The sequence below is a fragment of the Artemia franciscana genome, chromosome 7, assembly GCF_032884065.1.
Source record: "Artemia franciscana chromosome 7, ASM3288406v1, whole genome shotgun sequence".
Lineage (NCBI taxonomy): Eukaryota > Metazoa > Arthropoda > Branchiopoda > Anostraca > Artemiidae > Artemia > Artemia franciscana.
Window position 1 is genome coordinate 2700931 of NC_088869.1, and position 26535 is coordinate 2727465.

General features: G+C 34.6%; 1 protein-coding gene across 1 annotated transcript in view; it reads left to right on the top strand.

The window, feature by feature from the left end:
* The window catches only part of LOC136028733 (aldo-keto reductase family 1 member A1-like), a 57904-nt gene extending 32324 nt beyond the window's left edge, over positions 1-25580 (top strand). The window contains exons 3-7 of the mRNA XM_065706603.1: positions 202-411; positions 3457-3704; positions 8973-9135; positions 18748-18845; positions 25431-25580. Coding sequence (XP_065562675.1) covers positions 202-411; positions 3457-3704; positions 8973-9135; positions 18748-18845; positions 25431-25473 — 762 coding nt within the window. The 3' untranslated portion in view covers positions 25474-25580. The remainder of the gene's footprint in view (positions 1-201; positions 412-3456; positions 3705-8972; positions 9136-18747; positions 18846-25430) is intronic.
* Positions 25581-26535: the final 955 nt, after the last annotated feature.

The following is a 26535-nucleotide window of genomic DNA, read 5'->3' on the forward strand; positions in this document are numbered from 1 at the left end:
CCCAAAATGTTTGTGAGACTCATAAAGAAGGTAAAAAAAAATGAATATAAACAAATATTTGATTTTTTTAAGTTTTGTGGTACACCCCCCCCCCCGCATTCGAAAAATTTCTTTTGTAATACCTCCTCCGAAAACAAATCGTGAATCCAGTCCTGGCTGCAACACACCCATGAAACGTATTAAGATTTTATTATTTTTCAGTTACCGATGCCAGCTGTGAGACCTGAAGATGTCGAGCCCTATCTAAGGGAATCGCTCAAACGTCTAAAGCTCAAATATGTGGACCTTTACTTAATTCATTGCCCAATAGGGCTTAAACCAGTTGATGACAATGTGAATAACACATTTCCTACTTTACCTGATGGCACTGTCAGCCTGGATCCCGTTACTGATTTGCCTGCGACTTGGAAGGTATCTGCTATTAAATGACATTTTTTTTCTCTACTGCTCATTGTTCCACTTGATGTTGGCTCTGGCACGTACGGAGGGGGGGGCCTTCGGTCCCCCCCCCGAAATTTTTTAAAATGTTTAATTTCTCCATGGTTTCTTTGGATTTCTGGCAAAAGTAGGACATTTATTAAGAATGTAGATACATGTGTGAAGCCTTTTTTGGGGGATTTTACAGCATGCAATTATCCGGTCAAGTCACTGCCCAATTATTGACCCATTTTCTGTCTAAATTTTTACCCTCTTTGAAGTAATCACCCATTGTACTGTTATTTTTTATGTAAAGAGAGTTTGCTTTCCACAGCAAAATAGGATTATCCTTGATATTAGGGTGTTTATCCCCCCTTTTCAGGATAAAGTACAGCTTTTAATGGATCAATTTTGGAAACTATCATTTTCATTAAAATCTACGTTTTTGCAATAGAAGAACTACCCCCCACAGCACCCATATTGCACTGTTTACCCTAAAATTTCCCTTTCAGTGGGATATGATAGATTAATCACTGGTTCTAAATCGCTATGAATATAACCTGAGCCTAAAACGTACTTTCGAGGCTTCAGTCTTCTTCCCCCCCTCCCCATCCGTTACACTACTACAGATTAAAGTTAATCTGTATTTTCCGATATACTTGCTTTTTGTATTACTAAATAAAAAAGTACTACTTTATATCTACTGTTTCGAAGGTTTTGGCCCCCCAAAAAAAAAAATTCCTGCGTACGTGCCTGTGTTGGCTGTTTATTGTCTATTGAAGATAACATAGTTAAAACACATGAAAATATTGAAAAACGGGTAATAGTTCTTGAATAGGACAGTAGTTTTTTGTACTAATGATAATGCAATTTTGAATATTTGGATTTCATATCTAAAATCCATTATCAACAAAAGAAAAAAAAAGAAAAAATACTTAATTTCTCGCTTTTTTCTCGCTTAAGCGAGAAAAAAAGGGAGGAACAAAAACGGAAAAACACAAAGTTGTCACTCATTCGGTTGGCTCAAAAAATTCTTTGGCTTCTTAGAAGTCGTTTTATCTATTTATTTTTTTCTACTTAGTTATTTGGTCTATTCAATCTATTAGTCTATTTAGATTTATTTTTATTGTTTCATTTCATTTATATTTTCTTTCTTCTGCGTTTTTCTCTTCTCTCTGTGAGTAAGTTATTATTTTAATTTGTTTCTCTTAATAAGTGACTCATTTATCTTCCCCCTTCTTTACAGGCCAAAGAGCCTTTGGGGGAATAATAGAATGTAATATTGTATTTGTATTTCATGATTGATAAATCTTATCTTATCTTACTTTCTTATCTTACTTTAAAAATGGAAAAACACAAATACACAAAGACACAAAGTTGCCCGAATCAGTTCAGAGGTGCCACTCATTCGGTTGGTTCAAAAAATTCTTTGGCTTCTTAGAATTCATTTTATCTATTTTTTTTTACTTAGTTTATTTGGTCTATTCAATCTATTAGTCTATTTAGTTTTATTTTTTATTGTTTCATTTCATTTATATTTTCTTTCTTCTGCTTTTTGCTCTTCTCTCTGTGAGTAAGTTATTATTTTTATTTTTATTTTTTCTCTTAATAAGTGACTCATTTATCTTCCCCCTTCTTTACAGGCCAAAAAGCTTTGGGAGAACAATAGAATGTAATATTGTATTTGTATTTCATGATGGATAAATCTTATCTTATCTTACTTTATTTTTTATTTTCATTCGTGTTTTTCTGCATTTTATTCTGACTTTTCCTGTTTTTTTTTTAAGTTAAGTATTTTTGTGTTTTTAGCTTATTTTTTTCTCTTTTATAAAGGCTTCCGAAAGTGTAGCAGTAACATTCAGACTTTTATTATCATTTGAGTGGATTTTTTTTTCTTTCCCACTGTAGCACTAGGGGGGATAAACCCCATAACCCTCCCCCTTGGATACGACCTTGTCTCCAGGCGAAAATTGTGTAATATGTAGTTTTCATAATGCTTAGCTTAGACTTTCTACATTGATATTGGGGGATTTTTGCTGATTCCCTGTTGGAAACTCCCCTTTGCGAAAAGTTTCTCCCTGGATAATTATCTCCACAGAAATATCCCCTCATAAAATTGAGCAGCCAAAGGGACAGTAAAATAAATAAAAAAAGTTAAGAAGTGATTTTAAAAATTTTTGGCTATATTGTAAAATACAGGTATATTTTATAATTATGGTATAGAGTATCCCATGATATTTATTTGTTGGCTCTATTTTTATTTCTGATAATTCTTTCACCGTGTTTCTGAGGGAGGGGGTTGATTAGTTATAGCAGGGGGAAGATAAAGGTCATAAAAAACAATTTGCTTCCTTGTTTGAAATAAGGAGTTCTTTCCACCCTAAATTTCTTTGGGTCTGATTTGGATTTTGACTCCATATTATTCAAATTAAACAAATAAAAAAAACCTGTTTAACGTACTCCAGGGAGGAAAATATTCTTAAGTACGACTAGTGGGTACGTTCTCGGTCACAAGGGGTGAAATGGTGTCGTGCACTATAAATGCCGATCCAGACCAAGTCCACAAGAAATAATTACTCGTACTTCTTCGTCCCTGCCTGTATATCTGTACGCTTGCATCATTGAGCAACCCTTTCGCAGCTGCAACCCACTAATTTCATATTTCCAAATTATTTTCTTTAACTTGTATCTTACTCTGCAATGATGACTCACCCCCCCCCCCCCCAAAAAAAAAAAAAAAAACACGGAAGAAGAATTAAATACAAATAAGTATTATGTGATGTTTTACACAATTTATCCTACCTTTATTTTGGAAAGAATAAAATTCACCTCTGTCCATGAGGGTGAATTTTTCGGGGATATTATCCTCGGCTTGGGAATTTTTCGGGTGGATTGTCCACGGGAAGGGAGGTATCAGTCCTGAGCCATATTGATATCTCCTTTCTTATTTGCATTATTTAACCTTTTAATAAGAAGTATTGATATGGCTCCTTTTCCACTGTAGCCATACAAGTAAACTGTTTCTTTTTCTTTTTTCAGGCTATGGAAGCACAGGTTGATAATGGTCTCGCAAAATCTATTGGAGTGTCCAATTTTAACTGTGTTCAAATAGAAAAAATTGTGCGGCATGCAAGAATCTTGCCAGTAACAGATCAAGTAGAACTTCATGTGGAATTTATGCAAAAACCCCTGAGGGCCCTTTGCAAATTACACAATATAGTTGTTACGGCGTATGCTCCAATTGGGTCTCCAGGACGGACCAAGTTTTATGCTGCAAGAGGGCAAAAGTAAGTTACAAGTTAGATGGCGCTTTAAACTAAAAACCATGAGAAACTGATAAGGGAGCAAACTTTGCTCTTGCTTTCATGGGAGCTGTAAGACTACTAGCTTCACAGGCAACGTAGCGCCACCTAGATAGAAAAGAATCAAAATGAATTTAATTTTAATTTGCCCTGATTTAGATGTGGATAATGATATTATGCGGAGCTGTCTCTAAAATAACAACAACAAGAGGAGGGAGAAGAAGAACATTTTAATTTTTTTTTAAACTGGATTTGTATTAAAGATTTAAGTTTATTTGGAAAAGAGAAAGCGACAAAAATAAGCATAAAAGACATTTTAATTTAGGTGTTAGTAGCTAACTTTACGATTTTACTGTGTACCAAATTTTTCATGAATATTTAGCGATACCGCGTTATTTAGCGATAACGATTATAAATATTTCTATTTATATAATAATTCTCAACTCAAAAGATTGATAATCCCTTTCAAACAAAAAGAGAGTGAATCAGCCTAAATAGGGGTAAAAAAAAAATACATATATAGCATTAAACATGCCAATGAAAAGAAATACAAGATAAGTAGGTAGCAACAAGAATTAAATTAATAAATAGCGCTTACCATAGATGAGACATTGATACAAAAGCAGGAGAACTTAAGCAGAATTTATTCATCAAATAATTGGTTCTCTTCCTTTTCAGATAATCCAACAGAAATTTAAAAAAATAAAACTATTCCCTACGAGCAGAAGACTTCTGAGATATAGTAAAAAAAAAAAAAATGCCAAACGGGACAAAGTGAAGGGAGATGGGGGAGAGCTAGGTGATAAAATTTCAGTTAAAATCATATGAAAATGATGAAAAATGAATAAATCTTTTAATAAGACTGAAAAAAAACGTTTTTACAATTAGAAATCAGCATCAATATTTTGGCTTAATCAACGGGAGGATACAAAAGGAAAGCAAAAAAACAAGAACTAGGTTAATTAAAACATCTAAAAAAAGAAAAACAATAAAAAAAAACACTAACGCAAACCATGTGCTTTTCTTTGTTTTCATTCTCATACTTTCTCTCTTTTATCTTTTGTTTAAGCTAGTTTTTTTCCTTTTTCTTTCGTTGATAAAAGTTTCTTTATTGAAGCCGAAGTATTCGGTTCTTTATTATTGTCTGCATAAACTTTTTTTTTCACTGTCTTACTAAAGGTTTCAACTTTTTTCACTATTTTCGTTTTGGCTGTAACTGGAATGGCATTGTGGCCTGAGAAATTATTTATGATCTCCCAGAAATAATATTGTTCATAATTGAAAAGTCAATTTATTACTACGTTGATTCGCTTCAGTTTATTCCCTTTCTTCGAAAACCTAGCGACTTATTGCATATTAGTTAAATTTTCAGCATCTATTTACGTGACATCTTGTAAATATCCTTTAAAAATGTGCATATTCTGTAAATATCATTATCATTTTTAATTGTCAAATGAATTATCTGTAATTCATTTTTGCTTTTGATTTGACTTATCCATTTGACAGCCAGTTTCCTTGAGATTTCGCAATGTTTGGATAGACCAATACTGTACTTTCGCAATCGGGTTTGACAAAATTTGAAAAAAAATCAAATTCACTGAGAACCTAAAATTGCAACAGATTCTTCAAATTTCTGGAAAGATAGCAACAACAAATTTATGTTTGAAAAGGCCCGTTCATTACTTTTGATTAACAGATGCTAAAAGTAAAGCTGTATGTAGGGGGAAGGTACTAAGCCTGAACCTCTCCCTGAAATTCTTGTCAGACTCGTAAAAGAGTAGCAAAAACGTATATAAACAAATTTTTAACACATTTTGTAAATATTTTTTTTTGTAAAAAGACGAAAAAATACCGCATCCCCTGAAAAAAAAATCCTGGAAACACCCTTAGCTAAAAGTACCAAATGATAAATGATAACAAATTTACTATTCCCCCCAAAAAAAAATCAAATATAAATTTCCAATCTTGTACGATCAATTTTTTAGACCAATTAGAGGCTTTATAGCTACCAGTGGCATCAAGTAGGGAGAGGGGCATGTGTCTCCCCTAGATTTAGGAAAATTGCTTTTTTTGGGGAATTTTCATTTGAAAAAAATAACAATGAAATTGTGCCCTTCCTAGATCTTGAAAAACATATTTTGCCGTCCCTCCCCTAGTTTTCTGTGAATTGGCACCACTGGTAGGTACTCTAGTATTTATCAATTTTCTTTTTTAAATTGTTTAGGTTTTAAGCTATTTTAGATTACAGTTTAACACGTCCTACTTTTGTTCTTTTTCACAACTACTCTAATATGATGGTTAAGGTTCATGTCTCCGCGATCTTGTGATGAGCCAACTGCTATATATCAAATAGTTCGTGGTAACGAATTGTAGTAAGGAGCGACCCGGCTCAAGAGAAGATCGGTTATACCCATCAAAAGTTACGAGCCTGAGAAAATTTGCCTCATTTTAGAAAATAAAGGGAAACACCCCCTAAAAGTCATACAATCTTAACGAAAATCACACCATCAAATTCAGCGTATCAGAGAACCTTATTGTAGGAGTTTCAAGCTCTTATCTACAAAAAATTGGAATTTCGCATTTTTTGCCCGAAGACAGATCACGGATGCGTGTTTATTCGTTTTTGTTGTTGTTGTTTTTTTCCCAGGAGTGACCAAATCGACTGAGTGGTCCTAGAATTTCGTGAGAGGGCTTATTCTAACGGAAATTAAAAGTTCTAGTGCCCTTTTTAAGTGACCAAAAAGATCGGATGGCACCTAGGCCCCCTCCCACGCTCATTTTCCCCAAAAGTCACTGGATTCTTAAATAACCATTTTATTCACCTTAGTCATAAAACCTAATAACTATGTGTTTAGGGACGACTTACTCCCCCGCAGTCCCCGTGGGAGGGGCTGCAAGTTACAAACTTTGACCTGTGTTTACATATAGTAATGGTTACTGGGAAGTGTACAGACGTTCTCAGGGAGATTTTTTTTATTTAGGGGGAGAGTTGAGGGGAGGGGGTTACGTGGGAGGATATCTACATGGAGGAACTGCTCATAGGGCAAGAGAATCTCAATGAAGGGGGCGCAGGATTTTCTAGCATTATTTGAAAAAAACAATAAAAAAATAAATATGGGAAGTTTTTTCTACTGAAAGTAAGGAGCAGCATTAAAACTTAAAACGAACAAAAATTATTACGCATATGAGGGGTTTACTTCCTCGTTATATCTTATTCTTTACGCTAGTGTATTTTTAGTAATTGCAACCATTTATTCTACGGCCTTTGTGATTCATATGTCAATCTTAAGGAATTGGGACAAAATATAAGCTTTAGTGTAAAGAGCGAGGTATCGACGAGGGTTGAACCCCCTCATATACGCAATAAAAGCATACGAATATAGAAGTTCGTTACGTAAGTTACGTATATTTTTTAACAATGAAAACGTTTGTAAAAATTAAAAGATCAAGTTGCTTTTTTAAGTAATCAAAAATTTGGAGGGCAACTTGGCCTCCTCTCTCGCTCCTTTTTTCTCAAAATCTTCCTAAAATTTTCAAAATTGCAATTTTGAAAAAAATAAGTTTTTTTAAATGAAAGTAAGGAGCAACATTGAAACTTAAAACGAACAGAAATTACTCCATATATGAAAGGGGATTTTCCTCCTCAACGCCCCGCTCTTTACGCTAAAGTTTCTTGCTGTTTTAAAAAGTAGAGTTAAGAGAAAGAGTTAAACTTTAGCGTAAAGAGCGAGGCGTTGAGGAGGAAAAGTCCCTTTCATATACGGAGTAATTTCTGTTCGTGTTAAGTTTTAATGTTGCTCCTTACTTTCATTTAAAAAACTTGTTTTTTTTTTTTTAATTATGAAAAAAACAGGGTAGCTTTGATTGCTGCACAGGCGAGTTTGTGTCTATTGGAACTTTCGTGAATGCAGTTCTAGTAAAGAGCAAACCATGGCGCATTAAACAAAGGTTAAAAAATATGTTTTAATAAAAACTGACCAGTGAAAAAAACTGCCTTTAGTTGCTGATTTAAAAATTGTGACTATTATCTTGATGAATTTTAACACTAAAATGTTGTTTCAAAAACAAAGTAATTAATTTCGAAAAATAGCATGAAACTCTAAAATTAGCGTCGGATTGAAACAAAAAAGTACGCCATTGGAACCGGCCATAGCGGAAAACCCATTACCGGAAACTTAGCCTACAGTCTACTGGCTTGAAAATTAAGGATAATTACTTTTTTTACATGGATAGCACCGATGTGTCCTCTTTTATTTCTTCTTTTCTCCATTACTAGTGGGGCATTGGAATGTAATAGAGAGGACTTATTATAAACAAGACTCTGTCAAAATATAAACCTTGCTACCTTATTGCTTCTTATAGAAGGATGTGTAAAAAACTGCTTATCACAGATAACCGGGTCTTGGCCTAAGAATTTGTTGGGGTTGAAATCTCACATATTGATATTACTTAGACTTGTTCTTAGATAATTTATAATAAATTGATAATTTATTAATTATTTAGGTAAACAATTACTTATTTTTATCTGATTTTACCGAATGTACTAATTAAATTGAGTATTCTTATTGTTACACTGAAAAATGCCAAGGGTCGCCAAGCACAACATTGTGTTAACAGCTTTTTTCTTATCGATACAGGTGTCAGTTCCCACTTTTATAAGTTACCCATAACTTTTAAATATTAGAAAAAAAATATTAGAACTCGCACAGGGAATACAAACCTTAATCCACAGTCCGCCCGTGGGAGAAACTGCAAGAAAAAACAAGAAAAAAACTTGAGTCTGTTGCACAAGTGTTGTTTTGTAATTTGCCTCATTGTTATACTGAAAAGCAGTAATCCCACTAGGATTAAGGAACAATTTCAGTAAAAAAAAAAAAAATATCCAAAGCCAAATCTTAAATCCTGCAAAACCAATTCTATTTGATGTTTTGTATAAGTAGGTACTCAAATATTTATCAATTTTCGTCTCTGAATTGCCTTGTTTAAGCTATTTTAGACAAAACTTGAAGCAGTTGCATCAAGTCAAAAAATTTTGCAGGGGGTATTTTTTACTTTGCAAAATCTAGTATTTTGGAAAATATATTTGTCAGTTTTCTAATAAAAATAGAAAAAAAGCGCTTTGACTTCTGATAAAGAGATTTTTCAAAACCTAGGGGAGGGGCCAAAAACCTAAGAGGTGCGTGTCCCCTCCTGCACCACCCTTTGATGGACACCACGGATTCTATGATATATCTTATTTTATTTATTTTTTAGGGCCCCTCCAATCCCATGCCTAATCCACAACCCACTTGTTGGAGAAGTTGCAAAAAAGCACAATAAGTCTAATGCACAAGTATTGCTTCGTCATTTGCTGCAACATGGACTCGTTGTTATACCAAAAAGTTGCAATCCCAAAAGAATTAAGGAAAACTTCCAGGTATATTTTTTTAATTCTCAAAATTTCCAGTTCCTTTCTTTTAAATAGCTTCGAAGCAGCGAAGCCCTTATAGGCAAAAAATGTCTCTCTGGTAATCCTAATTAAATAACATTTAGTAATTTAAATGTTTTACATAGTTTGTGCTCTAAAATTTATAGTTTACTTATTCAGTTTTTTGTATAAAATAGGTAAAAGGATACGACACTGCAAATTCAAGTTCCTACCGTTGGTGCCGATTTCTGTTGCCTGGCATTGCAGACAGGAAGTGTAGGGGTGGGGGTGGGGGTTTTGACGGGTAGTCATGATGTACTTTCACACGCCATTCATCTTTACATTCCCTGGATTTCTTAGGTGTTCATTTAGCGCTGGGTCGGTTATAGCTAAGCCTGCAGAGTCATACCTCTGGACCTTTTTTTTTTACCAAATAATCAGTGAAAACAGGGCTTGAATCACAATCTTGAAGGACTTTATATTAGAAGCTTATGTCGCTAACCACTCAGCTAAAGCACAGCCATCTTAGAAGCAAAGATAACACTTATTTTATAAACAATATTAATTTAAGTATTTTCACATGTGGGGTATTGTGTTATTTTGTTTTCTGGTTCTGTTCATCGTTATGAATTTAGAATCACGATAAGACCTGCTCCCATCTATATTCTGAGGGTTATATTTTGGTGCTTTTGACTCTTTGATGCTGGACAATTATGTGTCCAATAGAAAATATGTCACTAATTATTGGGCCATAATTTCTTTGATGCTGGGTATTCAAGTACAGATTTGTTGTGGCACTAATTAAGCAGTCATTTCTGTTTTCAATTTTCTTTCGGCAGTTTTTGTACTTTCTGTTGATGTATTAATGACATGTAATCTTTACTGATTATGTCTTCACATTCGTATTACAGCATTGTATAATTGAAATGACAAGAACTTGAATTAAGAAGCCTATTTCCAGACTATTCCCTCTTTTAATTTCAAAAAACTATGTCCGGAATTTTCATTCTAATTGGTCAATCATAAAATTTACATTTGAAAATTGAACATGGCCAAACTTGCCAAGTTACGCACGGAGATTAGACCTGTTTTTCGGCTATTCAATCAGCTAAGATCTTACATTTTTTACAGAAAACGATTTTTAAGAAAATCGTGGGGCACTGATTTTACTTCACAGGCTGTTTTGTTCATTCTTCTGTGATCCGTGGTCAACTGATATCATCGAAGCCCACTCCTCAAGGTCCTATTGGATAGAAATATATCAGCTTAAGCACTTATGACTAAGATCATTCAGCTCTAAGACACTTCGATTAGCAGAATGATAAAAAATCAGAGGACTATGATCTTAGGAACAAAAAATAGGCCTATTATATAGGATGAAATTGGGTTTAATTCTGTTTTTGTCCAGAAATATAGCTTTAATGTGACTTGGACATAAAGAAAAATTTGTAGTACTTTGGATATCCATAGCATCCAGTTATCGCAATAGTTTTTTGACAATAGAAACATTTGCCCTTGTTCTGAGTTCAACACCTAATTTATGCATACATACATTTTGTTTCAAGATTTATTCGTCTTTTTTTAAATTCGTGCCTCATGAAAGACCACTGTGTTGGAACTGACCAGATGAAAGATGTATTTCTTTCAAAAAAGTACAGATTTCACCAAAAGTAGACCAAAAATTTTAGTTTCAGACGAATTAATTTGTTTCTAAGAAGCTATCGTATTTTAATCTCGCTTTCTAGGGTTATAACGAGAAAAATGTTGATATGAGAAGGTCCTTGTCGGTCAACCGTCTTGGGCCAAACGAAAAGCAGGTCGCCTACGAATGGGATGAAAGGATGTTGTAAGGAAAGATTAAGGAAAATGGGAAACTTTTGGGAGAGTATAAATAGAGAGGCTTTGAAGAGATTGGGATAGAGAAGGATCGTGCGTAGTTGTGTTGGCCTCAGGCGGCTTGGTGCCGCAATGAGTTGTTAGTAGTAGTAATAGTAGTATCAGGAATATTAGTAGTACTAGCAGCAGTAGCGTATTTCTTGATATATAAAATTTACGTAACTCTATTGAATATATGTAAAAAGGGCTGTATCCAGGATGTTTTTCCAGGAGGGTGGGTGGTACAAAGCGATTTTTCAAGGGGGTAGCAAAAGTTTTTTTAAGAACGCATCAGAAATTTGTTTATATTCATTTTTGTTACGTTTTTACGCGTCCGACCATCATTTCGGGGGATCAGGTAACATTCCAGTCGTACAACAATTACATGGCCCTAAAAATGACCTATCTCTTCTAAATTTCTATGGAATAATTCTGGAAAGAGAAATATATCAATCAATCAATCAATTTATTAATACTAAAGAAAACTATTACAAAAGTAAATCAATTAATAGGCCCAAGAAGCTATGCTTGTAATGGGCCACAGAGAAAAAAAAAAAACACTTATAAAATATATACAGAAAAAAAAAAACAAAAAAAAAAACACTGGAACAAGACAAGATTTTAAAAGAAGAGAAGTGACATACAAATTGGGATAGAATTAAAAGAGAGACAAAAAATATTTAACTGGAAAGACCCGACGAAATAATGCCTTTGCAGAAAGAAAAAGAGGGACATCCAAAGGGATGGAGTTCCATAATAGAATTGACTGATATACAGGAGACCTCTGAGCTACTATAGAGGATCGTTTTGGTAAAATAAATCGTCGAGAAGAATTACACAAAGAAGAAAAGTACCTACCTGAGCCTGTCCTTGAGAAAAACTGCTGCAGGGTCGGTGGAAGAGTACCTAGAAAAGCAGAATAAATACTGCTTTGTTTTTCAATGAAGTTTAGTGTTGTTTTTTGTGGTCTATCTTTGGGTAGGAGCCCTCTATGTGTAGGAGTTTTCCTTACTATCGGACTGTTACCTTGCTTGTGTTTTTTCGGGAGGTCCAGAGCCATTCGTACCTTTGTGGGTAATGAAAAAGGGGCTACTATATTTTTCTAATTGGGGATCTGCCAAAACAGGTCGCGTAGGATTTTTCTTTTTTTTGGGGGGAGGGGGGCTGATAATAAAAACTTTTTATTTGAAAATTTGAATAAAAATTCCAGAAAGTCATAACTTCAAGTTCAAGTTCATTTATTTATTAATCGCACATACATATATATGTATAAATGACATAGGCCCATGGGAAGACAAGCTCGAAAAACTAGGCCTAGACAAAGATAAAATAATAACACACTACAATACAAAGATAAACATGACGGCAAAGATACAATAACACAACAATAATAAGAAAGTAGCAGCTAGCCCAGGATCATTCAATACTATTGAAGAAATTAAAAATTTCCATATTATTAAATATAAATTAATACTGGAAGATAGCTGGGAGGCCCATAATCACCCAGAGCAACGAATCATACAAAAACTTTGCCTTACTAAAAAGATACTTAATTAAAAATAATCCTGAACTAAATGAAATTTAAGTTTCCTTTTTATTAAATGGATAGAGGAAAAATTATCAATAAGAGTCTTGTGAGCATCCCAGCACCGAGCTATTGACACAAACGGAGCGAATTTAGATCTCTCAGTACTATACTTGTCAATGTAGATATCCTTTTTTTTGTGGAGCGTTATAATTACGTAAATCTTGTGATTGGGAGAACAAACTTTGATGGAGGTAATATGGCGGAAATTTCTTAATGTCATAATTGATTTTGAAAAGAATTGCTCCAAAAGCAAATTGTTGAGAGACTGGAAGTATATCTAGATAAGTATATAAATATGCAGTAGAAGACTTATTTGGAAGTTAAATAGGTGATGGAATAAACAGTTTAAGGACTCTTATGGCTTTATTTTGTAAAATCTGTATTGGTTTAATATGGCTTTTAAATGTAGATAAATATACTAGAGAACAATAATTAATATTAGTCTGAATCAGAGCAAAATAAATACTTCGTAAAGCAGAGTAGGGCAAACAAAGCTTCAACCTTCGCATTAAACCAACATACCTTGAAATCTTTAATCGTAGATTTTGAATGTGTGTTTTAAAAGATAAGCTTTCGTCAATCACAAGTCCACGGTATTTTATCATTTTCACACGAGATATTGATAATAGATACTTTGAAAAAGTAACTCGGGTAATACGAGGGCAGATATTTGACTTTCTGCCGTAAATTATGGAATTAGTTTTTGATACATTCAAAGCAATAAAATTTGAAGAACACCAATCAAGAACATTAGAAAATGCAGTATTCAGTTTTGCCTCCAGCTCCTCGTCATTCTTTTCAGAAATTGAAACTGCCGTATCATCAGCAAAATGTGTGTTGAGACACGGGGATGTAAAAGCGCGGTGAAAATCATTTATATAAATTAAAAAAAGGAGAGGACCTAGGACAGAGCCCTGAGGTACCCCAACCTTCGAAGACTGAGGTACAGGTGAAGAGAGGAAATTGCCTCCATCTAATCGTTGCTTTCTCTTATCAAGATAAGATTTAACTAGATTCAACGCCGGTCCACGCACACCACAATTATCCAATTTACTAAAAAGAATACAATGGGATATTGTATCGAATGCTTTTTTAAAATCTAAATATATTGTTGCTGGAATTTCACCTCTATCTAAACATTCATGAATATATTGGATGAGAGCAACGATAGCATGTTCAATGTTGTGTCCAGACCGGAAACCAAACTGAAAATTTTTGAAGAAATTAGACGATTTAAGAAAGTCATAAAACCTCTTATAAATTGCCTTCTCAAGTATTTTAGAAAATGCTGACAGAATAGAAATAGGGCGGTAATTTGATGGATTTTCAGGAGCGTCACCTTTGTGAAGCGGAACTATCCGCGCTTCTTTAAAAGCAGATGGGAAAACTCCAGTTTTAAATGAAAGATGAATTATATGCTGTAATGGTAATATTATTGCAGACAGTATTTCTTTAACAATTTTAGAACTAGACCCGTCAATTCCCGCTGAATTACCTGGATTTAGATCACATACTATTTTTGTTATTTCAGAATTAGAAATAGGCCCGAGAAAAATTGAATTACTTTGAGGAGATGGAAGGTATGAAGAAAAATGTTTATTACTACGTGAATCAAACTGGTTCATTACTGATGAAACAATTTTCTCTCCTATTTTAGCAAAATAAGTATTCAAAATATCAGCCACTTTCTCCGATTTATTAGTAGTCGAACCATCTTCTAAACTAATAACTTCAGGAAAATTCGACTTACTTTCTTTTTTTATAAAATAATTAATTAAGGACCACGTTTTGCGAGGAGAATTTTGAGCTTCTTCGAAGGACTTTTTATAATACAATTGTTTTGACAAACGTATCATTGTGGTTAATTTATTTTTGAAAATTCTAAAATTTTTAATATTATAATCAGTTGGATTCTTTAACTGCTTTTTTTTCTTAACTAATATCAAAATTCCAGACGTTATCCATGGCCTTATAGGAAATTTTTCTCTGCAAATTTTAATCGTAACAAATGGGCAACTAGAATCAAGGCAGCAATTGAAATTTCTTAGAAAATTATCAGTTGCCATATCTGTATCTTCCGTGGATATTACCTCCTGCCAATCCAATAGTCCAAGGCTTTCATTCAAGTGCTTTAATGCTATTTTATTTATTAACCGTCCTTGACGTTCCTTACTTACCTGTGGTATTTTATAAGTAAGAGCTAAATCTGAAACCAGCAGGAAATGATCCGATATATCACTTAAAACAGCAAAATTTGCTTGAATAGGTAAAGATGTAAAAATATTATCAATGAGAGAAGCAGAACTAGGTGAAATTCTTGTAGGTATCAGGCAAGTAGGAAGCAGACACGCAGAAAAGCAAGAAGACAATAACTCAACAGAGGATTCATTTAAAGCTTCTAGAAGGTCAATATTGAAATCTCCGGAAAGGATTACATCTTTATTTTGAAAATGGGGTTGATGCAAAAAATCATGGAGTTTAGAGAGGAAAGATTTGACTGGAGAAGAAGGCGGTCGGTATACTAAGCAAAAAAAAACATCTTTTTTTCCAAGACTAATTTCAGTCACCATTACTTCAAAAAGCATTTCCTCATGAGAACCTTCCAGATTTGCAATGCGTCGAAAAGAGATACCTTCTTTAACTAGTACTGCTAAACCACCCTGGCGCCTAGTCAATCGGTTTTTAAAAATAAATTGATATCCAGGAAAAACAACCTGAGGAGTCAGGTCTGTAAGAAAAGTCTCACAGAATCCAACGACATGACAAGATAGTTTATGAACTACATCGACAAGATCATCCTGTGAACTAAAAAAACCCCTACAATTTAAAAATCCTGTTCTCACAACACCGGTACTGGGAAGATCAGAAACTTCGGAAGGTAATTTATTTTTACAATTTGGAAAGTTAATTAGCTCACCGTCATTTATCTTATTTCCTGAAAATTTACCATGGCTCTGGAATATGGAAAAATCAAAAGGGTTAGACTCAAGGTATCTCAGTCTATCCCCAATACAATTATCATCCAATGTACAAAATCAGAATTATGATCCGAACTAGCAGACACTTTCGCAAAATGCATACCGTCTGAGTCTTAAAGTAGCAAAAACAACTGAACCAGTGAGAACTCGAAAATAATGAAAGAAAAAGAAACTGCTTGAAAATAAATAGAAACAGGAGAGAGAAATGGAACATATTCATTGTAAGATGAAATGCGGACACTGAAAAATTATTGCACTCAATTACTTCATATAAATAGAAACACACACAAAAAAAGAAAGAAAAAGACATAAAATAAACACATAATAAGCTACAGAGGGACAAAAAATATAATATTTTTTCCCTACAGAGGAAAAAAAAAATGCTATCGTATGAACAGAGAAACATTACATATTGTAAAATAATAAAAGTAATCTCACCAAATGAAATGTCATTATTAATCACCGTAACTAGTCAATCTTAATCCACTGTGAAGACGGAGACTTTTTACATTCTAGCGATAATTTGCTCCCTTTTTGTTTAATACGCGTAAGATGAACCAAACCTGAATCACGCATCTCCTTTCCCTTAGACAATAGCTCATTCCGTAGAAAATTTAACTTTGGTGGGAGATCACTGCAAATGCGAATTCCACTACCATTCAACTTATTTACCTCACTGAGAATCGACTGAATGCTACGATCCGTGTCTAGCGATATAAAAACAGGGGCCGGTCGAACACTAGTTTTCCTACTAGTAATGTTTGAACTGCTATTTCTCTTAAGGCGATAACACTTTGTAAGAGAAATGTCCTCGGTAACTTGCAATTTGTCAGAAAGAAGAGACATTACGTTGCTAGTCACTGATTGATTATGCTTTTCAGGAGGCAGACCATGAACAATCAAATTTAATCTCCTTTCTCACACTTCGATTTCCAAAAGCCTACTCTCCAAATCGTTATTCCGCAATTTTTCTTGCTCTAGATCATTTCGAAGCTTTTTTGCTTCTTCTTGTAGATTAGCATTTTCTGCTGATATTTTCCTGACTTCGTCTTGAAGAGCAACTATTGAGACCGAAAAACTTTTCTGTTCCGCTAATATTTTATCAGGGAGAGCTCAATCCTAGCTCTGTGGAGGGGACGTGGGTGAGGGACACTTAAATATTTTTATCTAGCTGCTTACCTAAAAAGGTTAGGACCTCACCTAACTTAATCAGAAGTAACATGGAATCTTCTATATAGGATTTTTAAATTCTATAATTGGTTCGACTTCTGTAGGGAGGAGAAAAGGGCACCCAAAGTCTTGCCATAAGAAGTTTGCGTGGGGTCCCAACCAGTTTTGTTGGAATGTAACAGCAAGAATTTAATTGTGCCTATCAATAATATTAACCTGACCCAACTTTTGACAGAGGGGGGGGCAGAGGTATTTCTTCATCAGCCATGCTACTAGTGAGCTAGTCAACAGCTACGATCTTAATGTCAGAGATCGATCAACGATAGTAAGCTACCTCTGTAATAAAAAGATAATGTAACTCAGGAATGTAACCCTTCAATTACACATATACTCCCGTACCTCCTCTTTTACATTCACTTTAAGTTTAACTTATTTTGTCCTCTTATCTAAGTTGCTAGTTTCCTTGTCCCTTTAATTCTAAATTGTTTTTGACTCTTCTACTATATTGTTCCAATCCGGTTCCTCTTATTTAATATTAACCCTCCTCACCCCTTCAATCTAACTTACTTTATCTTCTGCCCTAATTTATTAGTTTTCCTTGCCTGTTTCCTTCTATATTAGTTTTCCTTTTTGTGGTGTATTGGGTCTCTCAAGTTCATATATTTTCTCTTTCAGTACTAACTCCGGTAGTGCTTTGATGTAATTAAAAACAAAAACAAAAAAAAACAGATTTTTCTACTGAAAGTAAGGAGCAACATTAAAACTTAAAACGAACAGAAATTATTACGTATATGAGGGGGTTCACCCCCTCGTCAATACCTTGCTCTTTACGCTAAAGTTCGAATTTTGTTCCAACTCTTAATGTTCCAACCCCTAAATGACAAAGGCAGTGTAATTAGAATAAATAGTTGCTTTGAAAGTACTAAAAGAACTGTAGCGTAAAGAGCGAGGTATTGACGAGGGGACAAACCTCCTCATATATATAATAATTTCTGTTCGTTTTAAGTTTTAATCTTGCCCCTTATTTTCAGTTGAAAAAACTTGTTATTTTAACTTAATTTCTGATCGTTTTTAAATAATGCTGGGAAATTCGGTGCTCCCTTCATGGTAAATTCTCTTCCCCCATAAAAAATTCTTGATGGAAAGATCCCCCCACGTAACTATCTCCCCCCCCTCCTTCCCAGCCAGAATAAATCCCCCTGAAAATGTCTGTATACTTCCCAATAACCAATACTATATGTAAACAATGGGCAAAGTTCATAACTTGCAGACCTTCCCCCCAGGGACTGTGGGGGATAAAGTCGTCCTCAACGACATAGTTATCAGATTTCTTGACACTGCTGAACAGGATGGCCGTCTCAAAGTTTTTATCCGCTGACTTTGGAGGGAAAACGAGCGTTGGAGGGCGCCTAGTTTCCCTCCAATTTTTTCGGTCACTTAAAAAGGGCTCTAGAACTTTAGAACGTGATCCATTTTAGGATCACTGGGTCGATACGATCACCTCTGGGGGAAAAAATCAAATAAACACGCATCCGTGATCTTTCTTCTGGCAAAAATACAAAATTCCAAACTTTTGCAGATAAGAGCTTGAAATCTCTATAGTAGGGTTCTCTGATACGCTGAATCTGATTATGTGTTTTTCATTAAGATTCTATGACTTTTAGGGGTTTCTTTCCTCCCTTTTTTGAAAAAAAGGTAAATTTGCTCAGGCTCGTAACTTTTGATGAATTGGACTAAACTTGACGAAACTTATATGTTTAAAATCAGCATAAAATATGGTTCTCTTGATGTATCTATTGGTATCAAATTTCTATTTGTAGAATTTTGGTTAGTATTGAGCCACGTCACTCTTTACTTACAGCTCGTTACCACGAACTGTCTGAAAAATGTGAAGTGAAGTCTCTTCACCTGTATAGATGTAACTATTTAACGTGGATGCGAATGGGTTTTTAATTGGGTTTGAAACCATAAACTTACTGAATTTTCGTACTTATTTAATATTTATTCTAGCTGATGGATTTCCAGTTGGATTCTGAAGACATGAAGAAGTTAGATTCGCTGGACAAAGGAGCTAAGGGACGAACTTTTGACTTTCTTCTTTTTAAAGGGTGAGAAGCTTAAATGCTTTTGTTCTTTTTAAGGTTGAAACCAACATATCCACGTCTGGACCGGCTTTAAGTATACAGGACAGACCTCTGCCGGCCGCCACTCCTGTGTCCACAACTGTTTCCCTTGTAATCTGCAGCCAATCTTTGTACTCCTTTGTGCTGTACTTTTGAAAGTCTCCGTCGGGTTCTGTTTTTTTTTCAAGGACAACAAAAGTTCTTCTCTTAACCACCTATATTCTGTATCAATCAAGGGAGCGATTGACAAAACAACATTTCGTGACCAATTTTGTTTGGGGGGGAGACGTTCCATGTGTCCCCGAGAAGTATGAACTTACTATATTTTCTTGCTAGCAGCAGTGCTTGTTGGTCGACAACCATAAAAAGAAGAAGAAGAAAAGAAAATGTAGTGCACGCTCTTTTATGAGGAACAAATAATAGCCTCCCCTTACCCAGCATTAAGATTCGTAGTTTGATGACTCGATCTCAAAGAGCTAGTTTGCTTTCATAGAAATAACTTAATTGAGTATCAGACCAAGAGTTAGAATTTTGAAAAAGTCTATAGAATTGAACGGTTAGTAAAGAGGTAATGATCAGTAATCAATTTTTATTACAAAATGTGTTTTAAAAAAATTGATTCGCATATTCACTCTAAATATGTAGAACTTTTATGTAGAAAATATGTTCAACTTTTCCTTGAATTTATTTTTCCAATCTAACACCCAGACTTAAAGAAACGTCAATACTACATGCTTGTGATCAGGCGTGTGAATTGGGGGCTGGGGTGGTTAAATTTGAAAATACCTGTTTTTGGTAACTTCATAAATTAAAAGAAGACAAAAATTCTCCATCGATAAATTTTGAAAAATGCTATAACACAACTTCTTCAGAATAACTGGAAAAATAAGAACAAATGAAAGAGATAAAAATCATTTGAATTTAATTTTGCTGTTAGGTAAGATGGCTGATTTGTTTCATCAGTTTTTGCTTTAGATATTTTGAACAATATTATTTTTATTCATATGAATTATATTTTTCGTCTAGAATTATGAATTATATTAAAGAATAATTATATTATGGAACAATGATCATCAGGGAACAATCACCCCCGTTTAAAGAGAATGACTTTAGAATCAAGTGATACATCTGATAAAATTATCAAGACGTTTTGACAGGTAAAAATTTGCTAAGAAGGCTTAAATTTACTGGAAATCTCAAATGCTTATAACTTTTAAGTGAAGCTTTTGAACAAATTTTTGGAAAATGAGCTTCATTCTTCATGCAAAATCTGAATACATATAAATATATAGGTATAGCTGTTTGGATTTCCCGAATCAAAATCTAGAATATGGCGTGGCTTATAAACTGTAAACCTGAATCCATCTTTGTGTATTCAGCTTTGAAATCTGAAATTTTTGATAAAAGTAATAGGCTACATTATTTCGTCTTCCTTTGTGGAGCTATTTCAGTTAAAAAAAATCTTTTGCTATAAAATAGATAGCAACATTAATATTTGATTATTATTTGGGACTGCTAAATTGTAATTCTAAGAAAATATATTTATCATTTGCCAACTTTAGGGGCCTCTCCCAGGCCACTCAGCGTTTCTCCAGTTGTTTATAGGGGAACGCCCTACAGATATGCAGGGTACCTTCATAGGAGGCTCAGACCAAGGGGGACCTTGTCCCTGGGGGTCCATAATAGAGGCTGGGACACCCTTAACCGGGTCCATAAATACAGGTGAAGGAGAAAGAAGCCCTCTCAAATGTACACTCAAAAGGGCCCACTGGCGTTTCCACACGTCTCGTGAGATACAAATCTTATCCTAGTAATGGGTTAAACTGCATGATGACGCAGAACATCATCGCGGGAGGATCCTCTATAGAAGGACAACTGCGGCTGGGCGTAAGATCCAGATCTATGGACAAAAGCCTCTGCAAAGGACTGTCTTGACCCCTCTCGGCCCTCGAGAAGAGGTGCCTCTCGAGGAAATTATAGCCTAGTAAACGACAAAGCATTCGGACGGGATTCTGATTAATGGATAATTCCATTAATAAGGTATAATTCCATTAGGCTTGGTCTGTTTTGACGGGCGTTTTCGTGCTGAAAAACCTCTTCCTAGCTAATTTATCTGCTATGGGCTGCCCCACCGTAGTAGCATAATATTTGCAGATATGAATGTATAATGAGTCGGAGATAATAGGGTTGAGACTGTCTGTGCAGGATTCCGATTCTTGTTTATAGAAAAGCATCGCCAATTGCTGAAAACCATGTTGTGACCAAGGTGGGCCCAGGATGGCACAAAAACTTCATTCAACTGGAGGTCCCAGGGACTGCCTGCTGTCCGGTTCTAAGCCGGCTTGAGTGCTTCGTTCTAGACTTGAGAAGATATGTCATCCCCGTTTGGCACTGGTGTCCGGGATCATTGCTTTTCCTGAGCTCAAAATAATTTCATGAAGATTGGAACTTTGAATGTTACGACGACGAATTCAGACGATTCGAGCTGGACTTATTAGAAGTTTCAGAAACTCATATCCCAGGGTTAATAAGCATGAAAATAGGTGATAAAGAATTTATTTATTTAGGCAAGAAGGATGAAGGACATAGACAGGGAGTAAGGCTCACGATGAATAAAGAAGCTACTAAGTCTTCTTTAGGCTGGGAAGGTATTAATAATAGAATGCTAATTGCTTATTTTATGACTAAAAAGTTCTGGGATAAGTGATAGGGATCACTGGGATAGTATATGCCCCTGTACTAGTGACTCAGATGAATTTTACTTACAGTTACAGGAGCAAATAGACAGGGTCTCAGGTAGAAATATGATGGTTTTTTTTCGGATATTTTAACGCCCAGGTCGGTAGAAATAGGGACGGATGGTATCCTAGCCTAGGTAAATTTGGTGTAGGAAAAGAAAACAGTAATGGCTATGGACTTTTGCAATTTTGTGGGTATAACAATCTACTTATAACCAATACGATGTTCGGTCATGAAATGGCCCCTAAGTTAACATTGTATTCACGAGATGGTACGACAGCAAACCTTATTGATTATGTTATAGTGAACCGAAGACTAGCAGGATCAATACAAGATAGTAGGGTACATAAAAGTGCTGTTATTGATTTTAAAAGTAAAGATCACCATCTAGTAGTGTCTAGGGTTAATTTAAAGCTGAAATTTCGGAAGGATAACTACCACCTGGGAAGTTATGATGTTGGTAGACTCTAGGATAAAAATTTGAAAGAAACTTTTCAGGAACAGTTGAATACTAAACTTGAGAGTTTAAAAGTTGACAATGTGGAAGATGGTTGGAACAATTTTTGAAAGCAATTTGTAAAGTTGCTGATGGTGTCTTAGGGAAGAAAGTTGCAGCTATGAATATTAGTGAAAAAGCTTTATGTTTAATAGAGAGGAGAAGGGACTTGTACAAGAATTATTTGAGTGATAGATCATATGAAACCAAAAGAAATGTAAAGAAAGAGGAGAAAGCTCTAAAATAAGAACTAAGGAGGTGTGCAGTGGAGGCCATAGATAAAATTGCTGAGGATCTGGAAGATGCAGCTAGACGGGATAAAAGTAAAATATTGTGCTGGCATATTAATAAATTGAGAGGGAGTTGTCAATCCGGACTCGTCCCAATTAAAGATAGGTACGGGGCCACAGTTAGTGATAAGGAAAGAGTTAAAGATAGATAGGCACAACATTTTGAGAATATGCTAAGCCGAGATAGAGTTACAGGGAAAAATATTGAGGAAAATGAAAAAGTTTTTGATATCTTGGATGTGAAGGACCATTTGTTTTGTGAGGAAGAATTGGTGACAGTACTAAAAGGATTAGAAAATAAAAAGGCTCCAGGTGCTGATAGTGTTGTAAATGAGTTGCTTAAACATGGTGGCTCTGAGATTAGAATTAAGTTATTGAAGATTATGAATGTGATTTTTGAAAAAGGGAAGAAGTGAACGATTTTTAGGAAAACCTTAATTAAACCACTGTATAAGAAAAGTGTTAAGTGTGAGTGGGGTTATTATTGAGGTATTAGTCTGTTCTCTGTAGGTAGAAAACTACTTAGTAATATGATACTTTTTATACTGGAAGATCCTGTAGACAAAGTTTTAAGAGAAGAACAGTGCGGTTTTAGAAAAAGAAGAGGATGTGTCGACCAAATTATCACTCTTAGAATAATAATTGTGAAGTGCCTGAGTTGTCAAACACCTTTAACCCTCAGTTTTATAGATTATGAGCGGGGTTTCGATTCTGTTCATAGAAAAGTTTTAGCAAAGGTCTTGTCCTTGTATGGTATACCAGACAAATACATTAAAGTGATTAGTGCTATATACGAGAATAACCTCGCTGCGGTTAAGGTAGGAATTGAGGTTAGCAGCTGGTTTTGTATTAAATCAGGAGTTAAGCAGAGTTATGTTCTATCCCCCCTTTATATGGATCATTTTGATGGACTTTATCTTAAGGATAACATAAAAGATAATGGAAGGCCACGGAATCAATGGGGAGGAAAAACACTCCTGGACTTAGATTTTTATGATGATTTAAGCATCCTAAATGTAAGTGTGAGCAAAATGAATGGACTTTTAGAGGTTTCGCGAGTTCAGGGTGCTAGAATAGGTTTGAAAATTAATGTTAAGAAGACTAAATCACTAAGGCTAGGAATAAGTGAAGATGAAAAGGTAACTTTTGGTAACAAAAAAATTGATCAGGTGAGCAGCTTCACTTACCTTGGTAGTATTATTACTAAAGACTGTGGGAGAAGTGAACATGTTAAAAGTTAACATGTTACATGTTAAAATGTAACTTGGGGTAACAAAAAGATTGATCAGGTGGGCTTCTTCACTTACCTTGGCAGTGTTATTAGTAAAGACGGTGGGAGAAGTGAACATGTTAAAAGTATAATATTCAACGCTCAGGGTGTTTTTTCACAGTTAAGAAAAATGTTTGGAAGAATAGGAAGAAAAGTCTGTAAACGAAGATTAGAATATTAGAAGCTACAATGATGACAATGGTCAAATATGGCTCGGAAGCATGGGTGCTCCAAAAAGCGGATGAAGATTTTCTAGATGTTTTCCAGAGAAATTGCCTACGGATTGTTCTGGGTACCCGGCTGACAGACCGTGTTTCAAACAGTAGGCTGAACAAAAATGTGATTCGATCCCGCTTTCTAGGGATATAATGAAAGAAAGGTTGAGATGGCTAGGGCACGATGTGCGGATGAAGAAAGACAGATTGTCAAATATTGTCCTTTTCGGTCAACCGTCTAGGGCTAAATTGAAAGCAGGTTGTCCTTCTTTGGGTTGGGAGGACGTCATAAAGAAAGATTTAAAGGAAATGGACTTTCTGGGAGGGTGTAAAAGGGAGGCGTTGAATAGATTGAGATGAAGTGGGAATGTGCACAGATGTGTTGGTCTCAGGCGGCTTGGTGCTGCGGTAAGTTATTGTTAATAGTAGTAGTAGTATTTTTGTATCTTTATTTAAAAGAAAACGCTGGTCTCTCTTATGTCTTCGTGAATTTGCACTCCTGTTTGTGATCATTCAAGATAAAGCTGTTCAACTTTAACCCTTGACATGCTATTCCACTCATGAACAAGGCCTAGCTCAATTTATATGTACTACCCTAAAACTTAGAGTCGGTTTATGGCACCTCGTCCGTAGGGTATATTATGATTAATAAATAATAATAATATACCCTACGGACGAGGTGCCATAAACCGACTCTAAGTTTTGATCATATTGTCATGAAATTCAGTTAACTTGGAGGGACCTCCCTCCCCTCATATTGAATAAAATCAGAAATTGTGTATTGCAGCTGTCTGAGTAAATAAAAAAAAACTTGAAATGATTAAGCGAACGGATACCAGCCATAAGTGAGACAAGGGGCCTAATATATGCAATTAGAATGGCAAAACTTTGTTCGTGACTGTTCCTTAAAAAGTCATTGAAAAGCCTTTTGGTGGAAAAATACTAATTAGTTATTATTATCAATTAAAATAAATTAATTGTCATCGTTAAATTACTTGCTTAGTATTTGTAATTTTATTACAAGTTCCTTAGTAGAGGAGAGAGTATTTCGGGGATAGCTTTCCGTCATAGCTGGCCACGCCGAAACGGATTCGAAGTGACGAAGGGAAGCGAAACACTACAACTAGAGGTTGGCGACCCTACGCCTCGATTTTTCAGACGCTCAAGTTGTGTTTTGTGAATACAATCTAAGACCACACGGGCTATACAGGACTTATGAAACAAATACGAAAAAATAAAACATGATAAATAAAATCAAATAGTCGAGTATTCGTCACTCGTTAAGTTTACTTCAAAAGGTTATATTTTGTTTTTTTTTTGTTTTTTTAGCACTGACAACGACTTGGCAGATGCCCAGTCGAAATATCTGCTTATTTTTGCTTCATATTGATCCACTGGCTGATACTACCCTCGTTTTTTTCGGCTATTTGATTTTTCTTTCATTTATTTTATTCTTCCTCGTTTTTCACGAGTTTTGCAAATTTTCTGTAACCTAAAAAGGCTTTGAAGATCACTGTTGTTATGTTATTTTTGCAAAATAGAATAATTTTTTTCTTTCAGGATTGACCAACACCCTGAATATCCGTTTGTTGATGAATATTGAAAAGATGAGACTCTATACAAATGATTAATCCTCACCTGATTGCTGTGATTCGTGACTTGTTTTTGTTCTTTTATAGTACCTAGGCAAATAAAAGATAGTATTCGTTACTCATCCTCCTATAAACCAATTTCAAATTTTAGGACTAAACAGAAAATAAAGTAGAGCGTCTTCCCCTTTTATGACTGACTTCAGGTATAAGACTTTTAATCGATGTTTAGGCTTGAAACTTGGTATAAATAGTGAATTTTATCTTATATATATATATATATATATATATATATATATATATATATATATATATATATATATATATATATATATATATATATATATATATATATATATATATATATATATATATATATATATATATATATATATATATATATATATATACATATATATATTAAAAAAAAACAAATTTTTTTAGCCGAAAGTAAGGAGCGGCATTAAAACTTAAAACAAACAGAAATTACTCCGTATATAAAATGGGTTGTCCCTTCCGCAATCCCTCGCTCTTTACGCTAAAGCTTTTAATTGTTTTAAAAAGTAGAATTGTGGCAAAGAGTCAAACTTTAGCGTAAAGACCGAGGGATTGCGAAGGGGACAACCCATTTTATATACGGAGTAATTTCTGTTCGTTTTAAGTTTTAATGCCACTCCTTACTTTCAGCTAAAAAAATTAGTTTTTTTTTTAATTTCTGAATGTTTTTTAATTAATGCATGTTTGGTTTTGGCTCTCCGCACATAAATTATTAAAATTAAATTTGTATATAAATTCTTTTTTGGGCTAAATGGCTTTCTCTTAGTTTTGATCAGACGATTTTGAGAAATAAGGGGTGGAGAAGGAGGCCTAGTTGCCCTCCAATTTTTCGGTTGCTTAAAAAGGCAACTAGAACTTTAGTTTTTAACGAACGTTTTTATTATTAAAAAATATACGTATCTTATAAATTAGCTACTTATGTAACAAACTTTCATAATCTTATATTTTTATTATGTATACAAGAGGGTTTGTATCCTCGTTAATACCTCGCTTTTTACACTAAATCTTAAGTTTTGTCC